The 13,997-nt window shown below is 26.1% G+C and overlaps 1 protein-coding gene across 5 annotated transcripts in view; it reads right to left on the reverse strand.

The window, feature by feature from the left end:
• Positions 1-13,997, reverse strand: part of LOC117173408 (voltage-dependent calcium channel subunit alpha-2/delta-3) — a 71,408-nt gene that overhangs the window by 1,545 nt on the left and 55,866 nt on the right. For all 5 annotated transcript variants that reach the window (XM_033361957.1, XM_033361959.1, XM_033361958.1 and 2 more), the window contains exons 14-16: positions 12,234-12,517; positions 9,880-10,220; positions 6,435-6,665 (exon numbers count right to left, since the gene is read on the reverse strand). In XM_033361957.1, coding sequence (XP_033217848.1) covers positions 6,435-6,665; positions 9,880-10,220; positions 12,234-12,517 — 856 coding nt within the window. The remainder of the gene's footprint in view (positions 1-6,434; positions 6,666-9,879; positions 10,221-12,233; positions 12,518-13,997) is intronic.

Genomic DNA, 13,997 nt, shown 5'->3' on the forward strand with positions numbered 1-13,997 from the left:
CCCCTACATTCCTTCTACTACTTTTACTTTCTTACTATCCCTTAGTTTCATACTACTTTATAATACACTTTCAATCCTTCTTTCTCTACTTCTCGACCACTCACTTTCCATAGTTCTCCAAACCTCACTTTTCCTACTTCACTTATACACATTTTTCCATCCTCATCAATTGGCGTCTTCTAACCTGCCCTCACTTTCCCTGTTTCTGCTACATTTACTGACACTCTTTCCCCTCCTCTCACTTCTTATTGTTTCACTCTCCACTCCGCTTTCATGTTCCTACTTGTATTAACATACTCGCCTTCATCTCCTTAAAAACCTTACCTTTCGCACTTCATCGCTTTACGTCCCCTCAATATCCCTTACTTTCGTTATTTCTTCTCATTTTCCTTATATATACCTTCTCTAATTGTCCTACTTCTATTTCCGCCCCCTCACTTTTCTCACTTCAATACCCTTACTTCCCTTTACCTACTTTTACTTTCACCTCTTCTCATGCTTCTCCTCCCGCGCCTAACTTTTCACTTCACTTTTCTCACATATATCCCCCTCTAATTATACTATTAGCCAAATCTACCTACCCTCTTCTCGCTTCCATTCTTCTATTTGTCTTACTCTACTTAGAAACCTTAAAAACCTTACCTTTCTCTCTTCATCAATTCACGTTCCCTCAATGCCCCACACGTTCCTAACTTCTTTTCATTCTCCTTATATACACCTTCTCTAATTTTCCTACTTCCATTGCACTCCCCCCCTTTCCTTATTTCAACACCCTTACTCCCCTTTACGTACTCACCCTGACTTCCCTCTCTTCCCCTAACTTTCCCTCCCCTACATCCACTACCTTCCTCGCCCATACTTCCGTAGTACTCCTCTATTTTTGGCCCTTCCCCTCCCCTTATTCTTCCTACTTCACTTCACCACACTTTCCCTTCTCATCACTTTACGTGCTCTTCCCTCCTCCCTCTTTCCATACTTCCTCTCACTTCAATTCTCTCCTTCCCCTTCTGTCACTTTCCATACTCTCCATCCCATCCCTTACTTCCTGATTCATTTCCCTTATTTATTCCTCCTCCGAGTCCCAGGGTGGCTATTTTTATGGGCGAAATAAATTCCCCATTTTTTTCGGTTCGCAAACCTTTTTCACGGCCAATGAAATTTAAAAAATCGAACGTTAGAGCTAAGAAAATTTCCATTTGAGTTTAAAAATACTGGGCGGCAAATGAAAGCACTCAAAGTGGAACTGTTAAATTTTAAACATTCAAAATTAAAGTTTAAAAGTTTTTTGATTTAAAAATGTTGTATGCAAATGAGCAATAATTTCCACGTTTGAAATGGGAGGTAATAATATTTTTCAATATAAAAAATATAAATCCACGTTATCATTTTCAATGCTACAAATTAAAAAATTAATCAATGTACTTTCAAATTTTCAAAATTATATAATTTTGATGAATTTTGAGTTAAAAACATTAAAAATTGAAATTTTTTAAACTGAGCACTTCGTAAATTAGAAATTCAATTGTTTTCAATTGAAATAGTTTAAACATCCTTGAAAAGCTTTAAACGTTTTTTTCCAAATCTTGAGAAATCTAGAAGTTGTTTTAAGTTTGTTTAAATTAAAAATTATTTTTGAAATTTTTTCAGAACTCCTAAATATTTGTCAAAATTAATTGCAATTTTAGGAAATCCTGCAAATTTGAGAAAATTTACTTAAAATTTTGATGTATAAATAACAGTTGAATATTTGTTAATTGTAGAAGAAATTTAAGTAATTTTAAGAGATATTTCAAAAAACGTGTAGACCTTTGCAGATTAAAAAAAAAATTAGAAGCTTTTCAAGACTTGCGAAAGGCTTCAAAAGAATAAAACCATTTTCTTAAGATTCCTAGAAAAGTTAAAAATAATTTTTTATTTTGAAAAATAATTTTTAAAAAATGTTTAAAAAGGCTTTAAAAGATTTACAAAATTTTTAAAAAAGAATCTAAAAGATTTAAAGGAAAGTTTTTAAAATTTGCATAATAACTTTGAATCTTTTCAAAACTCCTAAATTTCTCTTAAAATGACTCCAATTTTTTCAAAAATGTTCAACTGTAAATAATACATAAAAATTCAACAATATCACTCACAAATGAAACATTTTTTAAATACAAAAATTAAAATTGTACCGTTTAAAGTTTAAAGGCTCTTCGAAATTTTAATGATTTCAGACTTTCTATGTCAATTTAGTTTAAAATTGTTTACTTTTAAATATTTGGTTTCAATTTATTTGCCTCAAATAAACCGTTATATATTGCTTAATATTAAAAAATTCATCTTTTTCTTACTTCAAAAATTTCAAAATTTAATAGATTAAAAATGGAATATTTTAGACTAAAACAATATTTTTAACTTAACAAAAAGTTTTAGTCAGATATTCCGATATTCAGATAGTCAGATATTCACATTTTTCATTGACTAAGACTTCAAAATTGAAACGATTTTATTTTTAACGTTAAAATATGAAAATTCTTAATTTTGAATAAATTTGGAATCGTTTTGTCAAATCAATTATTGTTTCTTTTTAATACTTAAAGTACATATTCAAAATGAATAATAGCATAATTGAAAAATGTAACAATTCAACGACAGTGAAACTCTTCTATAGCGCCGATTTTGGAACTGACGATGTGTGGGAAATAACTCCTTATAGCCCGCCCCGATTTTGTTAGTTTACAAATGAGTGCTTGCTTGAGTGACAACCGCAGACCCTGCGCACCCCGCGCAGCTCCTGTTACACCTACCTGCGGCGCGGCGTCTATTCTCGGAAGGGCTATAAAAGGGAGAGCTATTGAAGAGTTTCACTGTAATTATTTTAAAAACTGTTGAAACCGAACTTGGGCAGATTTTTCTTCGAAAAATGTGTAAAATTCACGTTCAAAAAATTAATTCACTGACATTTCCCGGTTTTTCCCGGTCTCAAAAAATTCCCGGTTTTCCCGGTCTAGGGGTTACCCTGGATTCCGCTACTACTCCTCTGTTTCCTACCTCCCACTTTCCCTACTTCATTTCACACACTTCTCCCGCCACAAGAATACAAACGACAAAAACCCGACTATATGGGGTTTTGCCCCAAGGCTACGAAACCCTGAAAATTAAAAACCTCAAGTCCACATTTTTGAACTAGAACATTTCAAAAGAAATAAAATATCAAACATAAATTAATACTAATTTATAAAATAACAAACTTCACAGTCCAAGGGGGGGGGCTCGAGGGGATACAGGGGACAATGCCCTCCCCCCTATAAATCGACCAGGAATGGGTAAAGCGTTCAATTTACCGCCTATAAAATCGAATGATTAAATTTAGCGGATAGTCGAAACTAGAAATCTTTCAATTCTTTTTTGCTGTGTTTTATCTTTGAAATATATCAGGAATCTTTGTAAAATAACAGAAGTCTTTGCGAAAAATTTTCAATCTATCTGAAATCTTCGCCAAATATTTTAAATCTTTGTAAAATCTTAAAATTTTGTGTTCAATCATTTAAAGGGTTTAAACAAAAACAAAATGAATTTTAAATGATGCAGTTCAACTTTCAACCAAGTAGTAGAATTTTTAACCAAGATAATTATTTTTATACCAAAAATGACGAATTTTCAACAAAATACATTAATTTACAACCAAATAGTTTACTTTTTAAACTAAAAACTATTAATTTTCAACCTTAAATTAAATAATTAAATTTTCTGGTGTGTAAATTAACTTCCATACAAAAATTCTGAAAGAAAGATTTCAAAGTTTAATTTGCAGCTGAAAACGATTAATTTTCAACAAAAAATGAAATAATTAAATGTTCAGTTAAAAACATACTTTTAAACAACAACAAAGAACGAATTTTAAACAAAATTGTACACTCTTCAACCAAGTAGTTAAATTTTCAATGAAATAAAAAAAATCCCATCATGAATTAAGAAAATAAATTGTATTCAACAGAAACAGTTAAATTTTTGACTGAAAAAATTACTTTTTAACCAATAACTTAAATTTTTATCAAAATAATGAAATTTATAGTTGAATTCTCAAAACAAATGTTTACCAAAAATGGAATAAATAAGGTTTCATTAAAAAAGTTAATTTTCAAAAAATAATTTTCTACAAAATGAATTCTTAACAAAAATCTAATAGTTTATGTTCAAGTGAAAACGAATAATTTTCATCCCAAACTAGAGTAGTAAAATTTTTAGTTAGGAAATCTAATGTTTAACAAAAAAGTTATTTTTCGGAAGAGTTAAAGCTTTAAACTATAGAAGGAATTTTTAAAAAAGTAGTTGAATTTTCTAGTAATTAATTAAATTTTTAAACAAAATAGATGAATTCTGAACCAAAAATATAATTAATAAATTTTTCAATTAAGGTAGTTGTCGTGACAAAAGTCCGATATCTGATAAAAATAGTTTTTTAAAATGATTTTAAGGCTTGAAATATTATAACCGATGTCAGGAGTTTTTTTTGTGAATTTCAACATTTTTCAGGAAAAATAATATTTTTTATTTGGATTGACACCAATTACAATATTTTCATTTTTTAAATCATAGAAAAACTATTTTTTCAGATATCTGACTTTAGGCACAACTACCTTAATTGAAAATTTTAGTAATTATATTTTTGGTTCAGAATTCATCTATTTTGTTTAAAATTTTTATTAAATAGTAGAAAGTTAAACTACTTTTAAAAAATTCCTGTTATTGTTTGAAGCTTAAACTATTTTGAAAAAATCGCTGTTTTTTTAACAATTAATTTTCAAACTAATAATTTTACTATTCCATTTTTGGGTAAAAAATATTCGTTTTTACTTGAACATTAAATATTAGATTCTTTAATAAGAATTCATTTGATTAAACCATTTTGTTGAAAATTATGTTTTTTAAAATTTATTTTTTTACTGAAACCTAATTCACTTCATTTTTAGTACAAATTTTTTTTGAACATTCAACTAGAAATTTAATTATTTTGATAAAAATATAACTATTGTGTTAAAAAGTCATTTTTTTCATTTGAAAATTTAACTGTTTCTGTTGGATAAAATTGAATTTCTTAATTGATGATTGAACTATTGTGTTTAAAAATCATATTTTTGTGTTTAAAATAATTTCCTAATTGACAATATAATTATTTAATTTATTGTTGTTGAAAATTCATCGTTTCTAGTTAAAATTAGATTAGGTTTTTTTAGTTGTCGCAAAGTATTTTTTTAACTGAAAATTTAATTATTTCATTTTTTGTTAAAAATTGGTCGTTCTTGGATGAAAATTAAACTATTAAATCTTTCATTCAGAATTCATCTGTTTTATAAAATTACATGGTTTTGTAAAACCTACATCTTTTTTGCTTAAAAATTTAAATGTTTCGTAAAAAATTCGCCTTTTTATGAAAGTCAATTTCCACACCTAAAAATTTAATTATTTTATTTTAGGTTTTCCTAACTATACATTTTTTGAAAATTAGTTTCATTTTTTGTTGAATATTAATTTGTTCCACTGACACTTGACTTATTCTATTTTTGATAAAAATTTGTTTTGAAATTTCAACTAGAAATTTAATTATTTTCACAAAAAGTTTAACTATTTTATTGAAAAGTCTTTTTTTTGTTTGAAAGTTTAACTTTTTTGTTTAATGAAATTCAAATTTTCAGTTGAAGATTGAACTACTTTGTTTAACATTAATTTTTTAAGTGAAAATTCAACTATTTAATTTTTTCAACGTTCATCGTTTTTAGTTCAAAATTCATGTGCTCGGTTAAAAAGGCAACTAAATAATTAAACGTAAAATTTATTTGTTAAAAATTTATTTTTCATTGAAAGATTAAACTATTTTGTTTAAAATTCTTCTGTTTTGTTTGTTGAAAATTAGTTTTCCTATAAATCTAATCATTCGATTTCGGGTTGAAAATTCAACTATTTTTTTCAAGATTTTACTATTTTCTTAAAGATTCGTTTTGTTGTTGTTGTTGTTAAAAATTAATTTTTATAAATGAAAATTCAATTATTCTACTAGGTCGTAATTGGTTAAAATGGAAACATTTTTCAAAAATCGATAAGAAGCGAAGGTCAGAAAAATTTAATTGCAAAAAACACGGTTTAATTTAACGTTTTTTTTGTTGCGAATTTTTAAAATTTGTTATAAAAAATAATATTTTATTGTTTGAAATTACATCAGTTCTAATATTTCGGTTCTTAAAATCATAGAAAAACTATTTTTTTCAGATAACTGATTCTTATCACGACACTACCTTAAAAAGAATCAACTTTTACCGGAAAATTGTTAGGTTTTTTAAAATTCTTATAATTCAGTTCAAGCTTTAAAAAAATATAAAAAAGGAATTATTTATAAAAAAAGGAAAAGAGGGGATTAGAGGAAAGACTGTGAAGTTTGCATTAAAAATAATGATAGTTACCTCCTTGTCACATGGTTGAGGTCTTGTCCTCTTTATTAAAACTCTATTATCAAATTGTTTTTCATCTCTAATCTCTGCTACTGGAGGCTGTGAATTCTCATTATCAGAACTTCCAGCTGAATATTCATCATTGGAGTATGCATAATCACTATGCCAGATTCCAGCTTTTGCGAATGCCCAAGCTGCTTGGCCAAACAACCAGGATGCTATTGTTCGCAGAGTTTTTAAAGGCTGTAAATATATTTATTTTAGTATACATTATTGTAATATTTCTTCCTTTCTCTTAAAAACCAAAAACCTCCCTAACTGCCCGCCCAACCTCCTTAAATGCCCGTTAAACCTCCCTAAATGACCGTTACACCTCTCTAAATGCCCTTCAAAACTCTCTAAGTGCCCGTTTAACCTCCCTAAGTGCCAACGAAATGGACCAACGGTACGGAAAAATTTCTTTTAAATTATCGACTACGCATTTATTATTATTATTTATTATTATTATTACTATTATTATGCATACAATTTCGCGATTTTATTATAAATAATATTAACAGATATTCTTGAATATTATTGTTCGAACATGTTCCTAACGTTCATGAATTTGAATAACAATTAAAGCAATTTCTTTTATTTTATTTTTGTATCATGTATTGAGGTAAATTTAAAAACCTTCAAATTCTTAACTTTTCAATTAAAAATACTGCATTTTCAAAAATATAATTTTTCTGAAAAAAGACGAATTTTAAACAAAATACATGAAATTTAAAACAAATCGGTTTATTTTCGAATTTAAAAAATCAGCTTTAGACTAAATAGATTAATTTTGAGATACAGAAAGTAATTTTCAACAAAAAAACTAATTTTCAATACAATAGTGAATATCTCAACCAAAGTTATGAATTTTTAAACAAAAAGATGAAGAGTTAATTTTTCTGTAAAAAAATAATTTTTAATATAAGCAACTAATTTTCAAAAATTTTCATATAATAGATATATTTTCAGTTGAGAAATTAATTATTTAGAAACGAATTTTTAAAAAAGAATTTAATTTTCGACCAAAATGATGGATTTTAAGTTAAAATGATCAATCCAAAACTTAAGTATTTGCATTTTAAATCTAAAAGATGATTTTTCAAACAAGGAGATCAATTTTGTGTTAAAAAAATATTCACTTTTTACCAAAAATTACACAGTTAAATTATCAGTTAGAAAATTAATTTTTAAACAATGCAACTGGATTAGTTAAATTTTCCATAAGAAAAAAAACTAATTTCCAACAAATTATGTAGTTAAATTCGCCACCAAAAAATTCATTTTTAATAAAATGATTCAAATTTTTAGTTAAAAGAATGACTTTTTAACGACAAAAAAACAAATTATTAACAAAACAATTTAATTTCAAACCAAAGTGATGGATTTTTAACTAAAATGATGAATCTTTCTATGGAATAGTTGAATTTTTAAACAAAAATATGAGTTTAAAAAACAAACTAGTTTTTAGATAAAAAGGGTGAATTTTCAAAAAGATACATGAATTTTAAACTAAAACAGACAAATTTTTAAACAAAATTTGAATATTTAAATTTCCAATAAATAAATTAATATTTAACCAAAGAGATGAATTTTCAACTAAAATAATGGAATTTTGAACCAGTTTAGTTAAATTTTCGGCAACAAAATTAATATTTGTTAAAAAAGAATAATAAAACTTCAACTAATAACATGATTTTTTTAATGGAATATTAAATTTTTAGTTAAAAAAATTAATTTCAATTCGAAAAACAAAATTTCAACCAAATTACTGAATTTTAAACTAAAATGAATTCTCAATGAAAAATTGAATATTCAAATTCTCAACTTAAAACGATCAATAATAATTAAAAAATAGTATAAATACATTTTCATTCAAAAGAATTATTTTTTAACAAATAATTTTTATCAAAACAATTTAATTTCGAAACAAAGTGATGGATTTTCAACTAAAATAATGGAATATTCAACTGGTTTATAGTTAAATTTTCGGCAAAAAAACTAATTTTGGTTGAATATATAATTTGAATTCAAAAAGATGACTTTTCTACAAAAAATATTAATTTTCAACAAAAATTTTAATAGTTTTTTTCAAATATTAACTTTTGATAGATAAAAAAACCAAATTAAACAATTAATTTATTTTTCAACCATAGTCATGACTTTTTAATGTAAATGATGAATTTTCATTTGGAATAGTGGATTTTTAAACAAAAAATATGAATTTTAAACCAAAAAGATCAATTTTTAACTAAAATGATGAATCCTCGACTGGAATAGTTAAATTTGAATCAGGAAAGATGAATTTTTAGCCAAATTAATTAATTTTGAACTGAAAAGGACTAATATTCAAGAAAAATTGAAATTTTCAATAAAAAAAATCAATTTTCAAACAAGAACAGGTATTTTCTACTAAAATAATTAATAAAGTAATTATATATTTATATATTATATATTTAATTAATAAAGTTATTAATCATCGACTAAATTAGTTGAATTTAAATACAGAAAGTTAATTTTGCTATTAAAAATGTCAAATTTTCAACTAAAAATTAAGCAGCTAAGATTTAAATGAAAAATATAAATTAAAAACAAAGTTAATTTTCAACTAAATTTATTTTAAAACCAAAAAACAAAATGATTTGTAACAAAATGGTTTAATTTTCAACCAAAGGCATAAATTCTCAACTAGAGACGATTAATTTTCATCTAGAAAAGTTAGATTTTCAGATTAAAAAAAATTATTTTTCAACCTAAGAAGAATGAATTTTCAACCGAAGTGATGAATTTTCAATTAAAATTATGATTCTGGAACTGGAATAGTTGAAGTTAAAAAAAAAGAATTCTTAAACAAGAAGATTAATTGTCTACTAAAAATGACGAATTTTTTACTAAAAAAAAGCAATTAAAAAATAATAAATAGTTAGATTTTCAGTTAAAAGAATTGATATTCGATCTAAGAGATGATATTTCAATAAAAATCATGAACATCAAAAAAAACAATGAACTATTAACATGAGAGTTTAATTTAATCCAAGTAGTTGAATTTCCAACTAAAAAAGATGAATTCTCAACAAAAAATTTAATAACTGATATTTCTATAAAAAAAAGATTTGAAATTTAAATAAAAACAGTCGAATTCAACCAAAATAGAAAAATTTTCAAAAAAGAACGATTTTTTATTCGAAAAAAAAACTTGATGTAGATTCTTGAATTTTCAACCAAAAATTGAATAGTTTTTGATTTTAAAAAATTAATTCCAAACCAAAACAAACTATCTAACAAAATCAAAATCAAAATAGTTAAATCCAGTACTTTCAAGCTACTTTTGCATATAAAAAAATTCTTATTTAATTTTGTATTATAACTTTAAAAAATTTGTATAATAAATTATCTTACGATTGTTTTAAAATTTACTGACCGACATCAGAATACTGCCATCGTTGGATTCACCAGTGGGATCAAAACAGACAGCCTGATAATCGTAAATCATAATTTCGTTGTAGATACCCCTTTTCATCAAGCTTCGCATTACACTACCATGAACTTCACCGAAAAAGCGACCAGAGTCTTTATCATTATTAGCAGCAATAATGTATCCATGATTGTCCACCAAATAACAAGCCAAATTTTTATCACTGCAATTTCTTGCACAATTGACTGTTCCATCACAAGTGTGTGTTATATTTTGGAAGAGACTTTGCAAAGCTGAATGCAGGAATTGAAAGCCAACCACACCAACAGGTGCTTTTGCAGCCCCACCTGAAAATAAATTTTTTATAGTCATAAAACAAAGGTTTTAGGTACTTCTAATAACCCAAATCTCTTTTAATAAGGCTTATTTTAAGCGGATTTTTAACCCTTGAAGGGCACACTTCCGTAAAATTACATAAAGAGCATACTGGGTGTTTTGTACCCAAGGGTATTCAAACATGTGCTGTGCCGACGATATTGGATAGTTTTTTACAAGAACATCTATTAATGATGGTTAATCTATCTAGTTTAAGGAGAAAAAGGTCTTATAGCAGTTTTTGAGATTTAAAGTGGTTTAAAAAAATCCTTTTTGAAAAAAAAAGAAATTACTTCTTTCACTCTAAAGTTCATAACTTTTTAAGTTTTTGATATTTTTACTGAAAATTTTACTTGAATACTTCCGAGACACGGCGCTTCAAATATAAAATTAGTCATATAGTGTTCGTTCCAAAGAAGGTATTTATTCTAAAAAATAAAAGCTTCAATTTAATGAAAAATAAAATACCGTACTTTGCGTAATTAAACGATTTTATTGATCTTAAACTGCGTATAAAAATTAAAAAAATTAAAATTCTGTGAAAATGACATAGAAAAATAGGTATTCATGTAATTTGTTACTCAGGAGCCATATGTTTCATTTTCTTCAATTTGTTACGTTTTTTTAAAGCGCAAATAAAAAGCTGGGGTTTTTACACCCAGTATGCCCTTTAAGGGTTAAAGGCTTTTCAACCCTTCTTAGAAAATTGCTTTATATTTATTTTTAAAAAGTTATCCATTCAAAATTTAGATCACTTGTTGTCTTTCTTTCTGGGTAATTCCAGCATGCCTGGTATCAATTGATGTTCGGCATGCGCTCTACATTTATGATCATCATTTTAAAAGTACTATTTATTTTTTCAAGATCAAGGGTTCATTTTAAAGCTAAGATATTAAAGTTCGTATTCACGAATTTTTAGAATTATTATGAAATTCTTTTTCTGCATTTACCCAGTCGGATTTGTACCGCAAAAGTGAGGATGTATCCTCACTTTAACCTTTCATTAAACAAAGTCTTTAAGGACTTCCAATAACCCAAATCTCTTTTAATAAAGGTCATTTGACGCAAAAATTTATAAACTTTTCGACTCTATTTGAAAAATTTCTCTATCTTTATTTTTTGATAAATTATCCATAAAATATTTAGATAAATTGTTGTCTTTCTTTATGTGTAATTCCAGCATGCCTTGTGTCGTTTGATTTTCGGCATGTGCTCTAAATTTATGATCATAATTCCAAAACTACTAATTATTTTTTCAAGATCAAGGGTTCATTTTAAAGCTAAGATATTAAAGTTCGTATTCACGAATTTTTAGAATTTTTATGAAATTCTTTTTCTGCATTTACCCAGTCGGATTTGTACCGCAAAAGTGAGGATGTATCCTCACTTTAGCCTTTCATTAAACAAAGTCTTTAAGGACTTCCAATAACCCAAATCTCTTTTAATAAAGGTCATTTGACGCAAAAATTTATAAACTTTTCGACTCTATTTGAAAAATTTCTCTATCTTAATTTTTCGATAAATTATCCATCAAAGACCAGCATCTCTGGTGTCGATTGATGTTCGTCCTGCGCTCTGAATTTATTATCATAATTCCAAAACCGCTTATTACTTTTTCAAGTTCAAGGGTTCATTTTAAAGCTAAGATATTAGAGTTCGTATTCACGAATTTTCTTGAAATTCCTTTTGCTGCATTTGCCTAGTCCGATTTGTACCAAAAAAAGAGGATGCATACTCATTTTCGCCTTTCATTAAATAAAGTCTTTAAGGACTTCTAATAACCGAAATTTCCTTTAATAAGACTGATTTAAAGCTGATTATTAAAGGCTTTCCAACCCTTTTTGGAAAATTTCTTTATCTTTATTTTTCAAGAAATTATCCACCAATAAAGACAGGTCTCTTTTTAAAATGATGCTTGTAAAACAGTACTACCATTTTTTAGGGAAAATTGTACTGAATAAAGAATTGATAAATTTTTTACGTACCTACAAAGACAGCACGACTAGCAGTGACCAAAGTCGAATTATCGACAAAATCTTTTGCATCCTTCAATATAGGCACTGAAAAAACAAAACTTTCCGGATGTACGTAATGTTGCTCCACAGCTCTTTTGTACCAAATTTCGTCAATTGCTCGAGGATATTTTTCACCAAAGTTTTGCGTTTTTTCCTTAACTGCTTCATCGAAAGGAAAATCTTGCCATCTCGTCAAGCCACTGTGTGTCGCCATAAACGCAACAGTAAGTCCAAATCGTTGACAGAACTCTTTCCTGTGAGGAAATTCAATTTAGATTACTCAAAACCTAAAAAAAAACTTAAACTCAAAAATTGCTTTTGGTACACTCTCAGAGATGTACTTATTTTGCAATTCAATTTGTAAACATAATATAGATTAGAGTGCCCCATGAAATGTTTTTTTTACATATTTTCTTAAACCTTGAATCGTAAATCTCTTTTGTTAAGAAAATAATCCTTCATTTTTCACATCAACAACAAATATTTAGAGGTTGCTATGGAGGTTTTAATGTCGAAAATTCGAATTTTTAAAGTTTTTACATTTTTATTTCTACAATTTTAATTAATTTCGCTTGTAGAATGTAGAAACTTCTTTATCAATATACCAATTGAATCTTGAATTTAAAAATAGTTTTTTTCTTTTAAATTCAAAAGTCGACAAATTCTTCTTAAAAGAAAGTCTGGCTTGTGGAATAACAATTTATTTGTTAGGTTTATTTGCTTATTTACTCGCAAGATTATATCAATATAATTTTTCAAGAATTCTTGAGAAAATTCAAAAAGATTGTTGAAGAATTTAGATATCAGGGGCCATTTTATATTTTAAATATTTTTAAAAAATTTCAACAAAACAGTTAATTAAAAAATAAAATGAATGATCAATGAAAAATGTAATATTTAATATTTTAACAAAACATATGTTTATTTTTAATGACAAAAATTAATTTAACTTAAAAAAGTCGAATTTTCAACAAAAAAGTTGAATTTTCAACCCAAAAATTTTAAGCTAGAAAAGAAAATGAACATTCAACCAAATTACAATTTGAGCGGAAAATAATTGTTTATATAGAATACAAGTTTTGAATAACTATTTGTTTTCAAGGTTCTATAAATATAATTTTTCGTAAACAATTTACAAAAAATTTAAAAATGTCAGCTATCTCGAAAAAGTATGTAGAAAATTCGTGAGAAAGTTTTTTTATTTTAATTTAATTATTTATATTAATTTAATTTAAAAGTTCTTATGAACTCTCCATTATGTTTGAAATTTTTTTTAATGTTCCAGAGTTTTAGAAAATTTTTGGAAACATTTTGAAATGTTTAAAATTTCCTTACCAATTTATCTTCAAATAAATTTTTCAAAATTAAGAAATAATAAGAATTTCCACAGAAATCATAAGAAATTTGTTTTATTCTCTTGAATATATTTCAAATTTTTAAGAAATCTTATTTTGTTCGAAATCTTGAAAAATGTACATTTTGTTTTAAATTCAGTCGAACATTTTTAAGTTAAAAATTAGTTTGGTATTGTTTAAAACTTCTAAATATCTCTAAATTTTACTCGAAGCATTTCTAACTTGTTGTGATTTTGTGAAATTGGACAATTTTACTTTCAATCTTTTCTTAAATATTAAAAATCGTTTTAATTTTCTGAAATATTTGTTTAATATCTCTTAAAATTCATTTTTCAAACAAAAAAATAATTTCAAATTTGCACAGGAATCTTATAAAATT

Source organism: Belonocnema kinseyi, chromosome 5 (assembly GCF_010883055.1).
Source record: "Belonocnema kinseyi isolate 2016_QV_RU_SX_M_011 chromosome 5, B_treatae_v1, whole genome shotgun sequence".
NCBI classification, from domain to species: domain Eukaryota; kingdom Metazoa; phylum Arthropoda; class Insecta; order Hymenoptera; family Cynipidae; genus Belonocnema; species Belonocnema kinseyi.